This window comes from Pan troglodytes, chromosome X (assembly GCF_028858775.2).
Source record: "Pan troglodytes isolate AG18354 chromosome X, NHGRI_mPanTro3-v2.0_pri, whole genome shotgun sequence".
Classification (NCBI taxonomy): Eukaryota; Metazoa; Chordata; class Mammalia; order Primates; family Hominidae; genus Pan; species Pan troglodytes.
Window position 1 is genome coordinate 31,776,511 of NC_072421.2, and position 25,159 is coordinate 31,801,669.

The 25,159-nt window shown below is 39.4% G+C and overlaps 1 protein-coding gene across 19 annotated transcripts in view; it reads right to left on the minus strand.

Annotated features, from left to right (window-relative positions):
* The window catches only part of DMD (dystrophin), a 2,616,526-nt gene that overhangs the window by 73,627 nt on the left and 2,517,740 nt on the right, over positions 1 to 25,159 (minus strand). For all 19 annotated transcript variants that reach the window (XM_063804906.1, XM_063804905.1, XM_063804907.1 and 16 more), the window contains 3 exons: positions 16,279 to 16,480; positions 13,366 to 13,451; positions 10,756 to 10,913 (listed from right to left, as the gene is read on the minus strand). In XM_063804906.1, the coding sequence (XP_063660976.1) occupies positions 10,756 to 10,913; positions 13,366 to 13,451; positions 16,279 to 16,480 (446 nt within the window). The remainder of the gene's footprint in view (positions 1 to 10,755; positions 10,914 to 13,365; positions 13,452 to 16,278; positions 16,481 to 25,159) is intronic.

Below are 25,159 nucleotides of genomic sequence, written 5' to 3' on the forward strand. Positions count from 1 at the left end.
TCTATGAGCTTCTCAATTCAGCACAGTTTTCATGTTACATGTTTTAATTATGTCAATGTGTTGTTCCCATAAAAGGATTGGTTAATATGGAAATGTATTTATTAGACATCTGTTTATGTGGCTCTCTGGAGAAAGGACTTTCAATTCTATACACTGCCATTTTAAACAATTCCAAGACAAAAATAGTATCCAATGGCAGTTCAGTAAAGAGAGATATCATTCTTTGTACACTCAGAACCACCTTGGATGTCCACAGTGATATTCATGAATAGACGGGGGAGAGGTAGAAGCTCTTCTTTACATAAGAAAATGGTCTAATACCTGCAGAAAGTATGGTAGAATTAGAAAGCCACCATTATGCAACCACCAATATTATAACTGAATTAGACAAGGATCATCCATAAATGCTAAAACCATAGAGTAAAAGGTTAAGGAATGGATATTATAATATGTCAAAATATCAAAAAATTACTTTCTCATTACAAAGGGAAAAGGATATTTTACAAGGAAAGTATCTTGTAGACACCACCTTAACATTCTTAGTGATACCAATAGGAACAAAATGTTATTTTGTTCCTCCAGATTGTGATACAGTGGTAGGTACAGAGCATCATCTTATCGTCTTTTGGCCAAAAAATGTTAACATTAATCTAATCACAAGGAAACCATCAGAAAAGCCCAGAGTATGGGACATTCTTCAAGAGAACTGGTCTGAACTCTTCAAAAATGTCAACGTCAGCCCGGCGTGGTGGCTGATACCTGTAATTCCAGTACTTTGGGAGGCCGAGGCAGGTGGATCACCTGAGGTCAGGAGTTCAAGACCAGCCTGGCCAACGTGGTGAAACCCTGTCTCTACTAAAAATACAAAAATCAGCCGGGTGTGGTGGTGCATGCCTGTAATCCCAGCTACTCGTGAGGCTGAGGTGGAGAGTCACATGAACTCGGGAAGCAGAGGTTGCAGTGAGCCGAGATCGTGCCACTGCACTCCAGCCTGGGTGACAGAGCGAGACTCCGTCCCCCTACCAAAAAAGTCAATGTCATGAAAGGAAAACAAAATGCTGGGAGACTGTTCAAAACTAAATGAAGGTACAGAGACATGACAGACAAAAACCTTGACTAGATGCTGGAAGAAAACAGTGGCTATAAGGAACAATTCTGGGGCACTGGGGAAAGTTGAGTGTGGACTGCATATCAGAGGGTATTACTGGATTGCTGTGAAATTTGTGTGTAATGATAGCATTGCAGTTATGTCAGAGAATGTCATCCTTTAAGAAAATGGTGTATGGTGAAGTGTTAGGGGTTTCTGTTGTGATGCTCCTTTACTTTTAAATGGCATGGGGGAAAATGTGTTTGTGTGTGTATGTACACAGACAGACACATACATACACAGAGCTGAGAGGGTGGAAGAGGTAAGTAGAGCGAAAAGCAACCATGGATTGAACGGATGTATGACACAGATGAGTGTTCTTTAGACTATCCTTTCAACTCTTCTTTGTGCTTGAAATGTTTCCAAAATAAAACATTGGTTGGAAACCGTTATTTCTCCCAAGTCACCCCTTCATGGGAATAGGTTGTGGGCAAGGCAGGAGGGTGGGCAAGAGTGATTTTAGTAACTGTGAAAGGGACAGGACAATGGTATTAATGTCAATAGTAATGAGTGTGAAAAGTTCCCCAGGATTCGTTTTCTCTAAAAATACAAACCTAACGCAAAATTGATTTCCTTCCTGTCCTTGTCACGGTTCTTAAAGCATCTCCTCATCGACTCTGCCTAGATGTGCTTTTCCTAGATCCCTAAATGTGAATCTCCAGGCATGAAAATGAGTTTAAGAGTCCCCACATGTGCAGAATTTTTTGTTTAAGGATTGAGAGGTCAAGAGTTTTCTTTGTGAGACAAGAAGAAGTAAAAGGCTTCCCATAACTACCATCTTGGGTAGAAATCAAGTATTTTATTTAAAGTTCTGAAGATAATGAGCAGGTAGGAGGCCAGCAGTCACTGCTCTAAATATTAATCAGGACTCTGAATCACCCATTAAAGATAAAATCAGCCCAAACAATAACACATGGTGATTATCCACTCTTCATTTCCATGTTCAAGGACAACTGTCCTGACCTCAGGCTCTGCACTCCACCTGACTAATAAACCAATTAACGCCATGGCCCTAGGGAACATATGCACAATTTTAAATCTATGCAAATCCCTAAGTATACTCAACAGTATTAATTTATGCTACAGAGTTCTAATTTAACAGGAAAGTTAAATTAGAAAAGTTTCACATATACATGGTAAAGCACATATATCTGTCTATAGGTACCATGGAATATACTTTCCCAAGTGTGGATCAGGGCGCATTATGTAAAAGAACAAGATATAAAGTTAGCTCTTCCACTACTGCCTCCTACAATCCTTTAAAATCCAGTTCAGGAAAAGGCAAAATTATAGGAACAGAAGACAGAGCTGTGGTTTCCAGAGATTGGGACTTAGTGAGATGATAAAGCATGAGGGAATTTTAGGGGTGATAGAAATGGAAGGAAGAAAGGAAGGAAGGAGGGAAGGAGAAGGGGAGAGAGAGAGGGAGGGAGGGAGGGAGAGAGAGAGAACGAAAGAAAAGAGAAAAGAAAGAAAGAAAGGAAAGGAGAGGAGAGGAAAGGAAGAGAGGCGGGAGGGAGGGCAGGAAGGAAGGAAGGAAAAGACAGGGTGAGAGGAAGGAAGGAAGAAAGAAAGATTTGGTCATAACAATGAAGTGCTAGTTTAGAAGGATGAAGATGGAAAACAAAATGACGTGTGCTTTTCCTTAGCAGTAAGTGTATAAATAAAACAGGTTTCAACTACAACACAAACCTATCTTCAAAATTCTGGTGAAGAAAACATCCATTACTCCAATAGAGAAGTTAATCAAACAAACCACTTAAACAGATCATCATAAAGCTTAACCCACGGTAGCTTATGATTTTTAAAAATAACAACTGGAAACCAATATTAAACTTAAGACAATACTGATAATACTCTGATAAGGGTCTTTTCTGAAAATTGCAGGAATTTTAACTAACTGTTCATGAGCAGGCCCAGTAAGAGGTCGGTGATATCTCTCAGCTTTTCATGGCAGCCAGCTATCTCTATGGAAGGCTGATTGGACTATTAGGGTCTACCTTCAATTCTGGGAAAAGCCACCTCTTTATAAATACCAAAGTGTAGTAACTCTTACTAATTACTTAGTTACTAGTGAGTATTCATCCGTCCAAAAGGGGTGTAAAAGGAATGTCTATGGAACCAAAGGGCCCACAGTCTGATTAATACACAAAAAGCCAAAGGAAACCTAAGTGAAGTAGGGTTTTTAGGAGTTACTTTCAAGATGGAAAATCTATTAATAAAATGGAATCGGCCAGGTGCGATGGCTCATGCCTGTAATCCCAGCACTTTGGGAGGCTGAGGTGGGCGGATCACAAGGTCAAGAGATTGAGACCATCCTGGCCAACATGGTGAAACCTTCTCTATTAAAAATACAAAAATTAGCTGGGCGTGGTGGCACGTGCCTGTAGTCCCAGCTACTTGGGAGGCTGAGGCAGGAGAATCACTTGAACCTGGGAGGTGGAGGTTGCAGTGTGCCGAGATGGCACCACTGGACTCCAGCCTGGCAACAGAGCGAGACTCTGTCTCAAAAAAAAAAAAAAAAGTAATCAGTTGACCCGGGGAATGCTGTCTAACCAGCCAAAAGTCTCCTGATATGGCATTTTAACATTTGCAGAGAAACAGAATCTCCAGAATCTCTAAAATGCAATCCACAGATGATGTTTTGTTATAGATAAAAGCAACTGTTAACATTGGCAGGATATTTTCATGCCACAACACACTTTAGATAATCATAGCTAACATTCACTGGGCACCTTCTATGTATCCACTACAGCTCTTAAGTGCTTTGCTTCTATTGGTTCATTTAATCCTCACAATCACCTCCAGGAGTTCAGGGGCCAGGAAGGTTAAGAAATGTGTCCACAGTCACACAGCCAGCAAATAGCAGAGCTCAGATTTGGACTCAGGCACAGTTTGGTTTCAAAGCCTATGCACTTAACCACTCTGCCAGTCACTTCTCCAGATATTCTGGAATGCTTTATCATTTATGTGTTACTGATCCTCCCACCTCAGTCTCCTGAGTAGCTGGGACTACAGGGGCATGCCACCATGCATGGCAACAATAATACATTGTATATTTCAAAATAACTAAAAGAGTAGAATTGGGAATGTTTCTAACACAGAGAAATACTTGTTCTCAACAGTTGAGACTGTAATTTATTCTCATTTTCATATCATTCTACATTATTACAACAACTGTGCATAGATGGTATTCATTTTTGTCATACAAATAGAGAAATTCAGGAGATAGATGGAAAAGCAACTTATTCATTTGGAATACTAAGTACAACAGGAGGCAGAAAACAGATGTAAAATAAACAGATTTTGACACTCCAGCTCTCATAGGTGAAGCATATTGAATATAAAGTTGGTATACTTGATGTTATCTAAACAATAAAGTCCTTAAAATGTTTACTGAAGAAGATACTACAAAATCGAAACCACAAAAAGATATCTGCACTCCCATGTTGACTGCAGCATTGTTCACAATAGCCAAGATATAGAATCAACCTAAGCGCCCATCAGTGGATGAATGCATAAAGAAAATGTACTATAAACACATAATGGAATATTATTCAGCCATAAAAAATGAAATCCCATTATTTGCAGCAACATGTATGGAACCGGAAGACGTTATGTTGAGATCAGCCACACACAGAAAGACAAGTATCCCATGTTCTCACTCATGTGTGGGAGCTAAAAAAAAAAAAAAAAAAAAAAATTGAACTCATGGAGATAGAGTAAAATCATGACTACCAGAGTCTGGGAAATGTAGTGAAGATCGGGGGATAAAGAAGGGATGGTTAATGGGTACAAAAATACAGTAAGAAGAAATATGATCTAGTGTTTGGTAGCACAATAAGGCCACTATAGTAATCAATATATTTTTAAATCTTTTTACAGATAGGGTCTCACTATGCTGTCCATGTTGGAGTGTAGTGACTATTCACAGGTGCAATTGTTGTGCATTACAGCCTTGAATTCCTGGGCCCAAGTGATCCTCCCACCTCAGCCTCCTGAAAAGCTGGTCCTACAGGTGCGTGCTACCATGCATGGCAACAATAATTTATTGTATATTTCAAAATAACTAAAAGAGTGAAATGGGAATGTTCCTACCAGAGAAATGATGAATGTTTGAGATGATGGACACCCCAATTACTCTGATTGTGTTACCCTACACATTGTATGCTTGTATCAAAATATCACATGTAACCCATAAATAAGTACTATTATGTGTCCATAATAATTAAAAATATTTTAAAACATACTTTTTTACCTGTTAAATGACTGGCAGTGCAGGTTTGTGAAATAATTCTTTGTGCCATGATGTTACAATGGCTACAGTGTCACAAAGTAATGCGAATTTTTCAGTTCCATTATAATCTCTTCTTACATTGATCTTATGGGACCACCATAGTATATATGGCCTGTCATTGACCAAAATGTCATTCTTCAGCACATGACTGTATAGTTTTCCCACCTAAAAGTGATATTTGGTTTTATCTGAAGATAGACTAAACAGCTATGTTGGGATTAGAGTATTTTCAATAAAGATGGGTGTGTGTGCATGTATGTGTTTTGGAGGAGGGGTGTTTATTTATCTATCTCATTCTATTACAATCTAAAATTCATATAGGGGATCACATTGACACATTAACACTCTGTTATTTCAATCTAGTCTCCGAACTGGTTGAAGCCATAACATGATGTAAATTGCACGATGTAGACTAGATTCATTGTGCCACTGTGGGCCTGTTTTCTCATCTGAAAAAGGAGAGGTGCAGAAAATCCTCAAGGTTCCTTCAGGCAGTCTATGTGACTCACTGCCAGGGCAGGCTTGGCCTTACTAAGGTCGTAAAAATCAATCTAATCTCTCAACAGGGCTGTTTCCATGGAATATGAGAAAGGAACAAGCTGGCAATATATTAATTACAGCTGTATCTCTTAAACAAACTCGTTGCAAAACTTTACTTCTATCACTCCCAAAATGAGTCAATTTCCCAGTAAATGTGTTGACTGCAATATGCTATTAATGTGGAAACATATCCTGTTGCCTCATTTAGTATCTACGAAGATACCACTGTCAAAGCCATAAATTTACAGTGACTATTCCTTTTTCATATCCATGGATGTGATTTCACTTCCTGGCTTAATGGATAATTCCTTGGAAGACCTATAGTGATTTTTAAATAAGCAAAATTTTTCATTTAGACCTGATAGGTGATTTCCTTTTCTAAGTGGTTAGTGGGGAGGGATATGAGAAAACCTTTAATAGATAATCCAGAGAGTGTGGCACACAAACACGTACCTCTCTTCTTGCCACTACTGGGCCCTTGTCTGAATCAGAAGATTCAGTACCTTTCTAACTGTACCAACCTGAAACAAAGTAAGGTTTCCAGTTGGTGACAAGAAATCAAAGGAAATCAAATCTGCAATGCAAGGAATGCACTTGTAGGATAAACAAGTACTTTATTACCGTTTACCTCAGGCTGGTAGAAACTGCAGCCTTTGAGCACAAGCTTGCTGAAGGAACCAGCCCAGCCTCATTCTGAAGGTCCTATACTTCAAACAAAGGGCAGAGGGCATTTTCACTCCTGTTATCTTTCCCTACAGCAAACATTGTATTTTTATGCACGTGGCACAATGAAAGGCAAGGTGACCGCCAGTGCACCTGGCCGAGGAAAAGCATGCCAGGGCCAGGACGTGGATTCCTAAGTATTTACAATGGATCCATTCAACCTGATTGCAAATTGCTAAAACGCTGAGAGGCTCCCCAAATCTAAGTAATGAAAGCCTCACCATACATATGGAATTTACTAGCATCTGATTAGAAATACTACGTTTGCCAGCACTTCAAACTAATTCCTCTTCCCCCTCAAGGTCCCCTGTCTTGTTATACCTTTTCTTATTCTATCCAGGACTCAGGAAAAGTAGCTGTTGTTTGGCCTTGGGAAGCTGGAGAGCAGAAGTATCAGAAACTACATATTTGGGAATGAGGTAGTAAATGTGGCGGCGGGCATACTGGACTAGGAATCAAACCCTTCCACCAGCTGAGGGACTTTAAGGGCGCAGATAAATTATTCATCCACTTAAACAATAATAAAAGCAAAATCTCCAAAGCCTGACTATTCTGTTCCCCTCAAAGACTTGGTGAGGATTAAATAAGAGAATTCATGTGAACAAAGTTTTGTTAGTAGCAATGGTAACAATATTATTTATAAGCATAATAGGTACAACTGGTAAGGAGAAGCTGTTTCATGATAGTGAAAGCAAACTATGGGTGGTTATGAAACCAGAGTAGGAAAGGTCTGAGAGTTAAATAGAGGAATTAGGATTTGTTCACTAGACAACAGAAAGATACTGACATTTTCAAGGATGGCATCATATGGGAAATGCTTTTCTCTAAAACTAGTATGAGGGCAATAAGACCAATGAAAAGGACTGGAGTGTGAAGTGGAGGCTTGCTAGGAAGCCAGTGCAATGATGAGAAGGTCTGGAAACAACGTAAGAATGGCAATGGAAAGCAATCAAACAAAACATGTTCTTTCCCTAAAAAAAGAGGCAGCACTTTACTAATTTTTTTTCTAATTATAAATGTTCAAAGAAGAAAACTCAGAAAATAAAAATAGTACAGAGAAAATCAAAAGCCACCTGTTACCACCATTCATATCTTGACTGATTTCCCCCCAGTCTCATAGAAAACATTTCAAGGCTGGATGCCGTGGCTCACGCCTGTACTCCCAGCATTTTGGGAGGCTGAGGTGGGTGGACAGCTTGAGCCCAAGAGCGTGAGACCAGCCTAGGCAACATGGCGAGAGACCCTGTACACACACACACACACACACACACACACCAAAAAAATGCCAGGCGTGGCGGTCCATGCCTGTAGTCCCAGCTACTCAGGAGGCTGAGGTGGGAGGATCACTTGAGCCCAGAGGTCGAGGCTGCAATGAGCTGTGATCGTGCCACTGCACTCCAGCCTGGGTGATGAAGTTAGACCCCTTCTGAAAACAAAACAAAACACATTTCACATTTCAAAGAGCTTGGAGACTGGCTGGCCAACCAGGAGGCATTCAATAAATATGCAAGGATGGATTGAATTCAAAGCTTTGAGACTGAGAATACAGAGTTGTTATTACAGAGACAGAAATGTAACCAAACCAGAGACATGGGCTTAGGGGAGTAGGAGGTTATCCAGCAAAAGGATGTAGCCGGCAGAAATGGAATAGGTTGGTCTCCTGATAAGGGGGGCAGCCCAGGGAAAGCAGAGCTTCTGTTTGGCCACCGCTTATCCTGACAACCAAATCCAAGAGGGCCAGAGGCTGCAGTGAGGATGGTGGTGGCTTCCTGATGAGTCAGTACTCGGGCGAGAAAACAAAGAATCCAGCTGGCCCTGAATACAGCCTAGTTTACTTTGCAGCAGGGACCATCACTGAGCCTTGCCTTTAACCCAAGTCACAATGCACACACATATGTTTATATATCCCTATATATGAACACGTGTGTGTGTTTCACTAGAACTCAAAGAGTAACTGAGACTTGACTAAAGGGGAAAAATGATTAGGACCTGTAATCCCAGCACTTTGGGAGGCCGAGGCAGGTGGATTGCTTGAGATCAGGAGTTTGAGCTCAGCCTGGCCAACATGGTGAAACCCTGTCTCCACAAAAAATTAGCCAGGCATGGTGGCAGGCACCCTGTAATCCCAGCTACTCGGGAGGCTGAGGCACGACAATTGCTTGAACCAGGGAGGCGGAGGTTGCAGTGAGCCGAGATCGCGCCATTGCACTCCAGCCTGGGCGACAGAGGGAGACTCCATCTCAAAACAAAACAAAACAAGACAAAACAAAAAACACACAACCAAAAGATTAGGAAGTAACTTGCGTTTATGGCAAGTTGTTTTATAATTGGATTTTAAAAAATCAAAATGAACCTAGATTGCCTGTGGCCATTAATATTCATTGTATGGAAGTTACTTGTGTCTACATTTTGATGATTGATTGGATTGATCATCTATCTGCATTTTGGAAGGTTTGGGTATGAGGAGGAAAAGATATTTATTTCTCCACATGCATTTTACATTTACAACTAATTTGCCATAATTTTGGCAAAATAATTCAAACAGCATATCCCACTTTACATAAATGAACTTATTATGTGTGCATCCGGTAAATCTGTCCAACTAACTATTAAATAAATACTCAAACTGCTTTAAACACCTAAATAGTCACAGTGTTCTGCCCAGGAAACCTTCTATAGTTTCATCCTAGTCTGTGGTCAAAGACTTCAGATAAAACCCAGTTAGTTCTACAGCTAGTTCCATTTTGTAAATCTCAGCCATTGTTAATAGAATTAGAATGGATTGAGAAACCCTACATAAGAAAAACAGCTCTTAGCACTTGAAAAAAACAAAAACAACAACATAAGAACACTGTGAATAATGTGATACCGAAAGCATCTTACTCCTTCAATACTGATAGCGTTACAATTAGAACAACTTTTGAAGAAAGGCCACAAAAAATGTTTATATTATTTTGTCTGGCAATCACACGCCTGAGAATTGATCCTATAAAGAATGCTTCAAAGACAAAAGCTAAATGATAAGGATGTTCATTGTAGCACTATCTACCTAATAAAAATTAGAGGCCAGGCACTGTGGCTTACGCCTGTAATCCGAGCACTTTGGGAGTTCGAGGCAGGTGGATCACCTGAGGTCAGGAGTTTGAGACCAGCCTGGCCAACCTGGTGAAACCCTGTCTCTACTAAAAATACAAAAATTAGCTTGGGGTGGCGGTGGGCGCCTGTAATCCCAGCTACTCGGGAGGCTGAGGTAGCAGAATCACTTGAACCCGGGAGGTGGAGATTGCAGTGAGCAGAGATCTCACCACTGCACTCCAGCCTGGGTGACAGAGCGAGACTCCAACTCAAAAAAGAAAAAAAAAAAAAAAAAGAAAGAGAAAAAAAAATTAGAACAAGATGAATGTCTATCAGTGGAGTGCTCAGGCATTTGGGAAGAAGAGGGTGTTTCTGGGGCACTGACTACGACAGAGAAAAAGCAATGGGACAGGATAGGAAAGAGAACGGACAAGAGTGTGTTCAGTCAGTGATGGACATTAGCAGAGAGTATACACCTCTAGACTTTGGAATAATAGGGGAATGTCAAAGCTACAAAGGACAGTTTTAAAAAAAAGGACAGCTGTGCTAACAATTTACCAACAGCCATTGAAAGGAGGCTATAATGATAGAATTAGAGAAAGGACTCAGAGACTAAGAGACTCGCCTACAAAGGCCATTTTCTTATATACATAGGATTTCTGTGGCTAGAGACTTATTTCCTCCCTTGCTGAACTTCTTCCCCTCTAGCACCTCAATAACTGTGGGGTCCCTGCTGCAGATGGAGATTTCTTTTCCTTCCTCAGCACTGTCTTCTTTTCCTTCCTCAGCACTGTCTTCTTTCCCAAAACCTAGAGTTCCAGAAGCTGCTTACTACAGAGGTTCCAAATATCCCAAATCCCATACCTACTGCCTCCTGAAGAGCTAATATGAGAAAACGAAGCTCTGCGGGTTTTTTAATTAATTTCTAAAATATGAAAGAATAAATATGTTACCTAGAAGGTGAATAACTTACAAATTGGAAGCAGCTCCGGACACTTGGCTCAATGTTACTGCCCCCAAAGGATGCAACTTCACCCAACTGTCTTGGAATTTGGATAGAATCATGCAGAAGGAGGCCCAGCCTGCGCTGGTCACAAAATCCTGTTGAACTTGCCACTTGCTTGAAAAGGTCTACAAAGGAAGAAGAAAATTGCAACAGTCAAAACACAGCACCCATGGATGCCAGCAGAACCTGACATCCAACTCAATTCCAGTAGCAATTCTCAAGAGTAGCCAATATTTCCACAGAGTGGGGTTACTTCTAATTTGTGCTAATCTGGATATTTATTATTTTTATGAATCAAGTTAATGATCACTGTATATATATGAAGTGTGATAACTTTTACATAAACTGTGTCACTGCAAGAAGCGCAAGTTACATGTACCCTCGACACTTAAATTTCTTCTAAGCCAGAACATAATCCTTGGGAATTATTGTATATAGGATGTAACTACATCAAAAAATAAGTGTTTTAGCATTAAGAGACATATAACTGGCCCAAAGCACCACCCTCCTTGGACACCAGAGATTCAAAAATGTACCACAGTTGGGACTTCTTTATGGAGTCATAAGATCACTGAGCTTCTAGTCCATCATGTATGTGTTCCCACAGGATACTGTGCATAGCTTGTTGTTGTTGTTTTTTGAGACGGAGTCTTGCTCTGTCGCCCAGGCTGCAGTGCAGTGGTGCGATCTCTGCTCACCGCAACCTCTGCCTCCCGGGTTCAAGCCATTCTTCTGCCTCAGCCTCCTGAGTAGCTGCGATTACAGGCACATGCCATCACACCCAGCTAATTTTTGTATTTTTAGTAGAGACGTGTTTCACCATGATGGCCAGGCTGGTCTTGAACTCCTGACCTCAAGTGATCCTCCTACCTCGGCGTCCCTAAGTGCTGGGATTACAGGTGTGAGCTACTGCGCCTGGCTGCAGATTTCTAATTAATAGCTCATATCATGTTATGCTGGCATTGATTCAATATGTGTCTATCTTTTTTGGCAGGAGAATTATATCCCCTTGAGGGAAGGATATCTTGGTCAGTTGTGTGCCAGAAGTATCTACAGTAGAATGGCAGTACCCGGTGGATAGTAGGTGCCCAATGTATGTAACAGAATGAATGAACATACTGAATGCTTGCAATGTTATGTTTTGTTCTCAGATATAAAATTTTAATCATACGTTATATTCACCTAGAAGTTGCCCCTCAAAAAAAGTAAATCCAAGAAAGCTTTCTGTACCCATAAGCACACTTTAAACTCTAGGAAATTAAATGTTTTAACAAGATACCTAAGATGGCACTAAAAATTGAGATTGTACACACAGCTTTTTATCTGCTCTCCGATATACATACCTAGATGTTTATTTTCAAAGTTATGAGTTACTTTCAAACATCTCATTTTGAATTTAATATTTTTGTTTCACCAACCTAAAAACATGTTCCCTCTTAGTAGTTATTCAAAACACCAACTCAAAGCTTCCTCAATTATTCAATTTAATATTATATTTACAATGTGCTGTTAGTATACCATACATACGGTAGATTAGAACCTAACCTATAATAAGTAACTACAGTATTTAAAGGAGAAAAGCACACAGATATCCCATCTCATCCAAAATACATTGAAAAATGGTTAACAAAAGCTGTTCAGTTATTTTTCTCTCGTTCAGAGGATGAGAAAACTCAAGTGGAAACTACATAAAAGTGAGAGCCAAAATGGTTTGTGTATTTTGTGGCTTACTCCTGAAGGAGAAATGATCAGTAGGAGACAGAGTGGCTTTTATCTCCTGCCTGTCCTGAAGCTTAGCACATCTCCTCACATGTGTGGCTAGGCCTCAGGGGAAGAGAGAAAAGACAAGCTAGGCTGAATTTGTTTAATATTCCTACTGAAAAGATTGCTTATAAGCATTTCAAGGGGAAAACCCACTGCAGCCTTTCACAATATGAATGGATGGTCACTTGGTCATCTGAACCATCACTCCTCTAGCATTGGCTTTTATTTTGGTTTTACAGTTTTTAAGCAGAAGAACCCAATGCGTAATCAAAAGGAAATTCTGTAGGGTGGTACGTATCTATCCTTTAAGAAACAGCAAGCTATCTGTCTCTCAAATAATAAAATGTTAGTCATGTCACGGAATTGGATGTGTCAGTACAACTTGCAGTAAGATGATTATAAAATAAACAACATTTCTTGAACATGAATGTCACATAGTATTCTTCAAATAAGAACCCAAAGACTAGACAAGTGCAGGGATTAAATCTTCACACTTATTTTTCCGACTTACAGAAAGAGGTTAGAAAATCAGACTTTATCCCCTAGGAACATGTGTTTTATTCAGACACAGTCAATGTAATGTAAAATAATACCCGGACTGGAAAAGCTAATCCTCATTCTCTACTTAAATGCCTGCATTTTAATGTTTGACAAGGAATGGCACAAACCAAATTTTATGACACTCTAAAAGCAGTTCTACATCTTACATGAGGAATCTGCTGTCAAATAAGAACAGTCTGTCATTTCCCATCTAGAACTAGGGTAATTAGCCAACATTAATAAAAGAATACAGCATTAGTATACACGACTTACATCTGTACTTGTCTTCCAAATGTGCTTTACACAGGGAAATGATGCCAGTTTTAAAAGACAGGACACGGATCCTCCCTGTTCGTCCCCTATTATGAAGAATCAAAGCAGAAAACAATTACTGACCCTTTCCTAGAGGGTAAACACTTCTAGTTAAGAATAAAGCCTTGAAAAGGAAAAATAAAAGAGTAAAGTGCTCAATGATGTGTGAACTCTATTGACCACTGTTTTATTAAGATTGTTTTGAACTTTTCCAAATTCATTATCTCTTTGACTGATGACCTACAATGCAATGGAAATTCAACCAACTTGACCACTGAATGTTTACCAAGTTTCAATTCCTAAAAACCCTTATTTGAACTGCAAAAGTTCTACATAAATTAAGAAAAAAAAATTCTATTCACCTATGGAAAGCCACCTTGGTTTAAGTTGGTAAGCAGAAGAATTACTAATCTTCACCAATCTACTTTGGTTACTAAAGCAAATTACCTACTTTGGTCATTGAAGCCAAAAAAATTACCAGCAACTAACTGCTCAGCCCTCTTAAATGCTCAGATCTTCATCAGATTGCCCCTTATTGAAAGAAAATTAATTACTTCAGGCCACATAACACATAATATAAAATATAAATGTTTATCTCTGTAAGAAAAATATCATACTCTATTAAACAACATTCAAATATATGATCTAAAAAATAAATTTATAAACTGTTGCTATATCAGTGTTTTAATATAGATTGCTTTTATTTGCATATTATTTTCTATATTTGCATATAGAAAACTGAAATAAAGCATTTTACGTAACAAATTTATTAATAAGCTAATTTTATCCATGGGGAAAAAAAAGGAAAAATAAGAATGAAAAGTTTTCCATTTTGTAGAAAACGTCTTTCAAGACATGGAATCAATATAAATGACCATCAATGAGAAATATGGTACATATACACTATGGAATACCATGCAGCTATAAAAAAGAATGAGATCATGTCTTTTGAACACGGATTAGCTGGAGACTATTATCCTTAGCAAACTAATGCAGAAACAGAAAAGTAAATACTGCATGTTCTCACTTCTAAGTGGAAGCTAAACGATGAGAACTCACGAGCACAAAGAAGGGAACAACAGATACTGGGGTCTTGAGGGTGGAGGGTGGAAGGAGGGAGAGGAGCAGAAAACACAACTATTGGGTACTGCGCTTAACCCATTTATGCTGGAGGTTGCAAATTACTTTTTGTGAAAATCAGACCTTGGCGATGACCTTGAGCAGTAGGATATGAATAATTCCCACAAGCTTAGTGTTCCAATAATGGAACACTAGGCATAAATGGGTTAATACCTGAGTGATGAAATAATCTGTACAACAAACCCCTGTGACATGAGTTTACCTATGTAACAGACCTTCACATAATACCTCGAAACCTAAAATTAAAGTTACAATGTGTCTTTCAATAGTTTTTTGGCTTATTTTATTATGGAAAGCTACTGGCCCTTAGATATTGGTAAAAAGAAAAAGGAGAAAATATTTCAGAATAATTCGCCTATTAGCACTTCAAAATCACAAAGGATAGGTCCCAATTGCGGTTATTTTCGGTGAACAATATGCTCAACTTCCAGCTACTAAAATTTATTAAATCCCTCAGTCAAAAAGAAATCCCGGGCACTAATGGACTAACCAAATTCCTATCACTGGAAAATTTTCTTATCTTTCTCCCTCTTAAGAAAAGGTAGATCAAAATTTAACAAATCCACTTTATACAGCAACTCAGGTCTTCAAGGAGTTAAAATTGTCACCAACTACTTTTCAGTCAGGTAGAAGGGAGTTATACATTCAGAATGCATTCACATGTCATCTGCAAAGAAAACAGTGCCAAAATATATTTGAGGGGAAACCTGAATACAAACTCTTATCAAAACTAATGTGAATGTAGTTCACAAATGAAATCCGACATGTTCAAGGACTTGGTAGATGACTATGATGAATGTAATAGTCAGGTGGTCCTGAAATTTTAAAAAGCAAGACCTTATCAAAATAAGAAAGAAAAAAAGGTATAAATTTTAGTTCAAAAGGTAGTAGAAGTCTACAACAAAGGTAAAAGGCAAAACAGTTGTTTTGCAACTCTTTTCAGAAAACCCTCCCAGATTTCCAAATGGGAATATGTTCTTGATTGGTGAAATGAGGCATGTAATAATTTTGAGATCTAAGAAGAATTTAGGCAAAATTAAGACCAATTCCTTCTGCTCCCTTCTTCAGTTGTCTTCATTAAGCTCAAGAAAAAAAAAAATCAGAACTGGGGATATCTCCCTTGTGTGCAATCCAAAACAAACAATTGTTCTCTAAGAGAGAGTGATGAATGGAGGCGCCAAACTGAAACTTCATAAAATCTTATTAAAAAACAAAATAAAACGAAAAATGTTCTCAGTTTGAGAAGCTAAGTTTGCTGTATTAAGGGCTTGTTTTCATTTTGTTTGGCCTATCAATTCATAATCTTCTGCAAAAGTGTCCTAAGTATCAGCTAAGACCATTCTGATCTGGAGACAGGTGTGCCAGTATCTCCAGGAGCACAGCCATGGCCGCCAGTGAGAGGAAGCCACCCCTGAAGTGCATGGAAGAATTCCAAAATCCATGGGCGAGAAAGGGAAAGAACCAAGGGCTATATGTTGACTCATTCCACTATTTGAAAAATGAGTGTCTCAGGGTTTTGTTTGTTTTCTAATCTGAGAGCAATCTACATTCTGGCTCTTAACTCCTAGCTTATCAAAATATTTTTCAAGTCATAAATGCAAAAATGATTTATCACAGGAAGAGCATTAGGTCCACAGCTTCCAGGGCCCTGTTGTAATGCTAATTACACTTCACCATTCTGTACGCTAAGCCTCCTGTGACAGAGCCCGGGAAATAAAAACATGCCATACGTACGTATCATAAACATTCAGCAGCCAGTTCAGACACATATCCACGCAGAGAGGGACGTTGACCAAATTGTTGTGCTCTTGCTCCAGGCGGTCATAAATAGTGGTCAAACAATTAATAATCTGCAGGATATCCATGGGCTGGTCATTTTGCTTGAGGTTGTGCTGGTCCAAGGCATCACATGCAGCTGACAGGCTCAAGAGATCCACTGCAAAAACAAATACAATCACAAATGACTCAAAGAGTAAAACCGTCCTTTCAGAGTCCTTTCTCCTTTGAGAATCCTAGCTAGGACTCTCTCATACCCTTTAATAAACACCAAACGTGAACCACACTCTCTTTGAAAGGTGTTTTATTTTTATGCCTCGACTCTAAGTTGATGAGTCTGATCAGTATTCAGGATCTGAAGTTGCTCTTAAATCTCACTGGCACTGGGTGAAGATACGGGCAAAGATATAATTCCCATCCTTGGATTACTGGGGAATATCTGAGAGTTAAGGGGACCTAGCCTGTTCCACATAAACAGAGTCAATTTTCACCTGAATAAGAAAAAGAAAATGTTTTAGCAGAAATTTTTAAAGAGATCCGATGATACTTTCTTGTATTAGTATTAGAGAAGATCTGTTAGATTAATCTGTATGGCTAAGGTTGTGTAAACTCTATTTCTAGCTATGCATTTATAATCATTAAGCGCTTTTCTCCTTGAAATATCAGTCACCTCAGCATCTCTCTGCTACCCTAATATTAGGTGAAAAAAATACTCTCCACTAAAATTTTCTATAGGCAAACTAAAGTAATTGTATAATCTATCCAGTTTTCAGACCTGAGGCTCGCTTATTTCTCCTTCCACCTTCAAATTGTATTTCATAATATTCTTTCTAAGTCCTCTAACAACTTTATAAGGCTGAGGGAGGAAAATTCCCTTGATCTGAGGAGGTATTATTTAATCTTATGCTGGGGACAAAAATTTAACAAAAGTGAAACTTCAACCTTGTCCAACATCAGCAAATCACAAGCTTTATTCCCAAGTGTCACAAAAAGATGCATTTCTCTAAAGCCAATTTATTAGCCAAACCAGAAACACAACAACATTGCTTTTATACTACCTTATACACCTAAGCTCTGGTTGGAATTCTCAGTCCTTTGAGACAAGGAATCAATGCTAATTAAGTAAATCTCTCATGCATCTAGGGGGAAGGGGCAATTCAATTATAAATGTAGTTCACATAAATAGAGGTAAATCCCGCTCAGTAAACACCTTTCCCAGTAATAAAGAAATGCAAACTTAAGGCTTTCGTATATTTTACAAGTTATTCATGGCCAATTCTAATTAAATATTAAGAAAAAACCAAAAATAGTGGTTAATACCTATGTAGGTTTCTGCAAAAATACTTTTGCACCTATATTGCGCACACATTTTTCTCTTTTAAAAAAAGGAAAACAGAAAATCCCGGAGTTTCCCCAGAAGCATGAAACAGACATGGTGGTGGAAGCAGGAGTCTGCACTCCTCCCTTGGAAGGGAAGGCCCCTCTGTTTTTGCTCTGAAATACTCTAAAGGTAGAGAAATGACCCTTTTCATGGAAGCTGAGACTTTCTTTAAAGTGGGAGGAAGGAAGATAACTTGGGAGACTGATCTGAAGAGTCAAGTGAGAAAAATAATACAGAATTTTAAAAAGCAACGCAAGGAGGCAGGAGGACGGGAGGACGTGAGGAGGGAGTGGCTGAAAGAAGACTGCGTGGGAGGCTGGAGAGAGACAGAAGACTCAAACTTTTATTCTCTCTCTCTTCTGTGTGCTTGTTTGCCTCAGAGGGCACATACTCAAGTGCACGTAGTAGGAACACTTAGAAACACGGTATGCCAGCTCCATTACTGGAAGAGAGGAATGGATTTCTTCCAAACACCAATATTCCCAACATGTTTCCTTATATACTGAAGGAAGCTATGGGTGGTTTGAAGTTTTTCAATTATTTTCTTTTTTGTTACTCTGCTTTAGTCATCATAAATATTTTGCCTCTGATCCAGGCATTTAAGAAGTAACTAGTGAAAATTTTTCGAATCACTTTTGTATTAAGAGTCTTTATTTAGCCGTGTGATGGAAATGAACAGAGAAAAACTGCATGCATTTCATTTTATGGGGCCTGCTCTTATCTCTGTACAGGTGAATGGGTAACACATAGAACAGCAAATGTTGAGTATAAATAGCTCCAGAGGGGAGCAAAGCAATTGCTCTGAAATTACAGGAGCAGAAGATGACACAGTTAGGAGAGAAATACTGTGCAGTGTGCTCTGCTAAAACTGGATGTGGTTAAACACAAGAACAATCCATCACAGAAGACTGAAGAGCACATTTCCCTAAACAAACATGTCAAACAGAATTCAACTTTCATGGAGCTATTTTGAAAAAAATTCCATTTAGGTATACACAATCCATGCTATGGACCCGAAAAGGAGGTGAGAATATCAATAGGGACAATTTAATTGCCATGCATATGCTTTTCAAAATGAGCATCTTAGAGAACACACCTAGACTTTTTGATGAAACATTAAATGTAATGATTAGCTCTTTCTAGGACCCTCAATAAGCAACCAGCAGATACAGTTGTGTGAAACCATTGTTTCCTTAAGCTAGGAATTTCCATTACATATATTATATATATATGTGTGTGTGTGTGTGTGTGTGTGTGTGTTTGTGTGTATGCACTAGTAGATCTATCTTTAAAGCTATATAAAAACCCAAGTATTCTAATACATCTTCACTTTCTAAATTATGTTTACAGTAGAGGATGCTATAGGCTTTGAAGCCATTGAAGAACAGGGACCATGTGGTGATACCCTATGCATGAGGGCTGTGGGGGTGAGAGAGGGTGGGGACAGGATAAAAATGGCTGACTCTCCAGGATCCTCTTTGCTGTGCAGGAAAAGCAGACAGTGGCGGTTGGGGGGCGGCGAGCAGGCAGGACTTCAACACAGGGATCCCACTAATGGTTCCTGAGGCTCTGGTTGTGCCTAATCATCTTCTCAACCTTCTAGCTTCAAAAGCTCATTCTTTTCCTTTCTATGTATGCCACAGTAGCTAACTCTTGCTATTCCTTTCTATGTAAGACAGATTTTTTTTGTCTTTTACAGAGTGATAGACTCTTAGAGCCAGAAGGTTGCTTTAAAATCATTTTGCAGTTGAGACAACTGAGACCAGAGATATGGAGACTCACTCTGGGTGTTATGGCAGGATATCTAGGTTTTCTGATTTCTCATGGAGGTACATATTGTAAGGGGGAAAAGTGGGTGGCAGAAGGTGTCCTTACTGACTTTACAGAACAGGAAAACCATTCTGCATTCCATGCTAATGACAACAGTAGGATAAAACAGAAGCACCAAAAAGTTGGTTAGTGGAGAAAAAAAAAGTCTCATGGTGCCTATATAACCCCAAGTTCATCCTATAGGTCAATCTGGATATTCTATGTTGATGTATAAATAATTCTGTGATCTAATTAGCACAGAAACAGAAAGAGGTGAGTAATGGTGGAAGAACTGCTGTATGTTTGCTGATTTTTCTTGCCCAGGCATGCCATTCTACAGGCAACTTACACTTATGGCTGAGGGACCTCCCAAGCAAATCTTTGCACTTCAAGAAAGTCAATGCACTTTGATGTAGTTGTCTGTGCAGTAAGGGTTAATTCCAGAGAGGCTGGAGTTGGCACGAGATGACTTGCTAAAATATCTACACAGTGCAGAGCCCTGGTCAAAGCACTTGCTTTTCAAAGTGACTTACTGTGTTGAAGTGTAGCCATGAGTTGCAGGTTATCACCATTGTTTATTGCTAACAGTAACATTGACCATTTTTACCCGGGCACAGTGAGACCAACGGAAGCCACTGAGTTTGAGGCTGGTTACATAGGAACAGTATGCCTAGGTTACCCACGGGATATGAGAAACCCCGGCTGAAACTCCAATTTGTGCTCCCTGGTTTCCAAGGTGTTTTGTGCTCACATCAGTAGCTCTTGTTCCAAGAGAGAAAATGCATCTTGGTGTAGCTCTTGTAGACAGAGGGCAATTATAGCTTGTACCTGTCCTCTCTGGACCCTATGCTGTGAGGCAGGCTGTGGCTGTGACACTTATTCTTGTTTTAATGTTGTGGGTATATTGCATCCTTTTTCTGCAAAGAACTCTAGATTCGTAAGCACTGTCATTTGGTTCCTGTGAGTCCTCTTTAGCAATTGAACCCTGTTTAACTTCCACTGTCAGGGCAGTGAGTGTCAGAAGCAAGATTGTTTAGAACACCTCCAACTCATTCTTAGCTAAAAGTATGACTGAGGCATTATTTAGAAAGAAAAAAAGAGGATTCTGATAAAAGGGATGAAAAAGAACCTTTGAAGTTGCCCAACAAGCTACGCTTGGTTGAAAGTAACACAGGCTTTGAAATTGGTTACTGATGGTGTAACTTTCTAGTGGAATCTGGAAGTGAGAGAACTTGAACCTCAGGAGCTAACAAAATGGATTAGGAGGCAATTGCAAACTGATGGCAAGGCTGCTAAAAAAAATCCAATTCCTTGGCTGGGTTGGCAAAAGCTAACGTTAAGTTCAGAATTTCTTTCCATTGGGCTTCACCCTCTCTGGCCTGCAGGTGGAGTCCCAACCAAAAAGCTGAAGCAACTATCATTTTTGAGAAATGGGCTACACCTGTGAGACCAGTTACAATTAAAAAGATAATTCAAGTGGGGCACTTACAGGTATTCCCTATGTCACTACAGGTTTCCTTTTTGATGCCAGACCTAGTAGTCCCTGAACTGGGGCTACAATTAAGAGTATCAAAGGCTGGTAATACTCCAAAATAAGATACTATGGCTATTAGTTGGTACTTAAGCACAAGCATTCCACAAGGATCAATGGAATGGATTACTCCTTCCTTGTGCCTTGCCTAATTGAAGCTATCACACAACCCCATCATAGGTTGAAAATATCTTAAGTCACAAATGCATTTAATACACCTAACTAACTGAAACTCACAGCTTAGCCTAGCCTACCTTCAATGTGCTCCCAACACTTACATCGGCCTATAGTTGGGCAAAATTGTCTAGCAACACCTTACACAGTAAAGTGTCAGTTGTTTAGCCTCATGATCTTGTGGCTGACTGGGAGCTGAGGTTCAGTGCTGCTGCCCAGCAAGGGGAGAGAGTATCATACCGCGTATTACTAGCCTCGGAAAAGATCAAAATTCAAATCTAGAAGTAGAGTTTCTATTGAATGCATATCACTTTGCATCACTGTGAAATCAAAAAATTGCTAGGTTGAAACTTCACAAGTTGGGGACTGTCTGCATTGTGTGGTGTGTGTGTGTAGCTGGGGAAGAGGTTTGGCTTAAAATTAATGATAAAAGGAAAAAGGTGAGATTGTTGCAAGGGGAAGGAAACCACCAAAGATACTTTTTTCTTTTTTTTTTTTTTTTTTTTTTTTTTTTGGAGACGGAGTCTTGCTCTGTCGCCCAGGCTGGAGTACAGTGGCGCGATCTCGGCTCACTGCAAGCTCCGCCTCCCAGCTTCACGCCATTCTCCTGCCTCAGACTCCCGAGTAGCTGGGACTACAGTCGCCCGCCACCACGCCTGGCTAATTTTTTGTATTTTTAGTAGAGATGGGGTTTCACCGTGTTAGCCAGGATGGTCTCGAACTCCTGACCTCCTGATCCGCCCGCCTTGGCCTCCCAAAGTGCTGGGATTACAGGCGTGAGCCACCGCGCCCAGCCGATACTTTTTTTTTTTTGGAAGGGAAAACCTAATATAATGTTGCTGCCTACGGAGAGGTTTAAAATAAGAGAATAATATGCTCCCTTAGCTTAGACTCAGATGCCTCTTGGGGTGGAGGACTCTGCTAAAACCTCCTCCTCCTTGAAAGAGCCAAGATGTGAGTGGGAGAGTCAGCCAACCTATCCAACACACTGGATGACGAGATGGGAGTTCTAACTGCGACTACAACACCATGGAGCAATATTAATGTGGCTTTTGGTTAGTATTCGTTAATGTCTTTTGGTTCTTCTTTCACAGGACATATCTGTTATTAATCATCTGTGTCAGGAAATACCCTGAGGGAATATTTACCCAGTCAAATCTGAAGAACAATGATTTATAACAAGCTCAATGAACACTGTGTGGCCATTAATTGTGATGATGACGGTTTAACAAAGGTATTGGGTATGTGATAGAAGGCTTACGTGCTGTATGTTTCATCTGTCATAACATTATGTGTTTAAAAAAATAGCTATTTGCCCCATTACTCCATGTGGAAAGCCATTAGTGGGTGGAGGGACAATTGGGACAGCTTGAATCAGTGACAGATATTTAAGTTGAATTTGGTGGGCCTACTTTCCTGAGACTGAAAAGCTAGAAATTTGATATGGATGGCTACAGAAATGTCTGTGACATACCCAAACCAAAGTCCTTTCAGGAGTGACTACTATTCATATGATTTTAGCCTAGTCACATTTTTGTGTCTCATGTGTATTTCCCATTAAAGATGTTATTTCTCAATGGCAACATGTCTGGTGGACCAAAGGGCATGAATCCACTTGAAATAAAAGAAACAGGAGAATTAGGAACTGGGCTAGAGATACCTGGCCAGGTAGAATTTGCTTTGAATGAGAAATGATAAACTGATGAAAAAGACTTCCTAGTGCAAGAAGGGCACTTCAAGGGCATCCAATTCCAGGAGGAAGGATAGGGATGGCAAGCTGCCAAGGTTGATAGCTGGAGAATGGAACCAATAATTACTAGAAAACTAGGTGTTCTTTAATCTCTTTAGCATCCGACTGAGAGAAAACCATTCTTTCCCTAGTGGGTAACAGCTAAACAAGATTACAGTATTTCCCCTGGGAGATAGACGGGTCATGTTATGAGACCTCTCTTGGGCACTAATATCTGTCAAACCATATAAACTGAGAAAATTAGTTTGGCTATGTCCTCAAGATGTCTTAAACTCAGAACTAACAGAGACATGGCCTCTAACCTATGTGAACAATAATACATGGTATATATAAAAAGTAGATTTTTGTAGGAGAGTGGCAAAATAATTACACTGGCCTCTCGAGACCCCCTTGCTGTGGAGGCAGCCTGTGGCTGTGGATCCATATCCTGACAGTAATGCTCTTGTAATGTAGCCTTTTCTGGCAATAGAGCATGGATTTGTAAGCCATGTTATTGTGGGTCCTGAGAGTCTTCTTTAGCAACTGAAGCCTATCTAATGTCACCCTTAGTGCACCATCAAAAGGTGAGGTGCATTTACAGAGAAGGCGGTGCATTTTTCACCTGGTTTGTCATGGTGAGGGCGAGTCCAGAAACTGTGACTATTCACACAACTCCAGCCTGTACCAAATCTCTATAATGTGTGCTTTAGTTGCTGAATAGAGGCAAAATGTTCTCTATTTCTTACTGTTTGCAGAATATTTGTCACACTTATCAACTGCAGTATATTTAGCCCTATGGTTTGGGCTCTCTCCAACCCACCACACATTAATAAACTAAATACACTTGCTTTGTTAAGTGCGTTTTTATTTCTGCTCTTACAAGTTGGCTTTTTAATTTTAGAAGCCTCACACCTGTAGAATGTCATCAGAACTACAGAGGGAGAAAGAAAATGCTTAAATGACCTTCTTCATAACTTTCAATGGAGTATCAGCTATATGAAACAGTTTATAAATCCTTCTTACCAAGATTTTATCTTTGTTCCTGCTTTTCTATCAAGTTTCATTTTCATTCCCAATGTGTTGAGAGGCAGTAAGGAGTCATGCAACACTTAACTGATTACAAACTGGGGACATTATAGGCCAACGGTGATGCTCTCCACTTAAATAGTGAATTCTCTATAGTGGATACAATTGTGTTATTTGGCTTTCTGCAATACGGAAACATTGATAGGGAAGTGAAAAAAAATAAGATCAAGTGCTTAATAGAGGTGGAAGTGCATATTTCCAAGGCATCTGTAATTCAAACTCTTCACTGGCATCAGGAAATCACTGAGATAACATCATTAATTTTCCTTAAAGTTAGAGTTGGTAGAAGTGGCCTTTGGTAGGGAAAGCTAGCCAGGGCAAGTTTTATTTGCCTGTACCGCAGACAACAGCTCTTTATCATGGCTTTGCAGGCTTAGAAATGACAAAAGCCTGGGAGCTAAATCTAAGCAAATATAAAATTAAGAGAAAACTCCTAAATCATATATTGAAAGTAAGTAATGTGACCACACATATGTTCAATAAAAGGATGGGGTGAACTCTTCATTCTATAGTTTTACTATATATGGCACCCTCCTAGCATTAATGAGAATTCAATACTTAATTTAGATAAATACACCTTAATTTTGGCATACTTCAATTTTTTTCACATATTAGAAAAGCCATGCTCAGAAAGGAAATGCAGAGAATTTCAAATTGATTTAAAAGTGAAAATTTAAAGAAATTATTCTACATTCGGAGCTTACCTTTATTACAAGGTTATCACCTCCAATGGACAAAATTTTGTATATTATTAAATTCCCCCATTTTCCCAATGTTTATTGGAAATTATAAGTTGAAATGACAGACAATAAAACACATATGTGAATGGAATTTTTTTTGAGCAGGAAAATCGAATAATGCCTAAATCCAGGGTGAAAATGGACATTATAGAAAGGAACAGTCATTATAAGGTTTTTCCATCTGGTCTGTTTCTGGGTTTCTTTTTTTTTTCATACTATAAACTGGAACAACTGGTTATCTTCTGAACTTTTAGGATCTCACAGGAATATTCTCTAGCACTTCATGATAACCAGTGCCTAATTACTCCTTTATTAAAGGAAAGCAGTAGCTCTGGGATGGGGCAGGGGCAGGTGAAGAAAAAGAGGCAAGAAAACTTTCTCTATTCAGC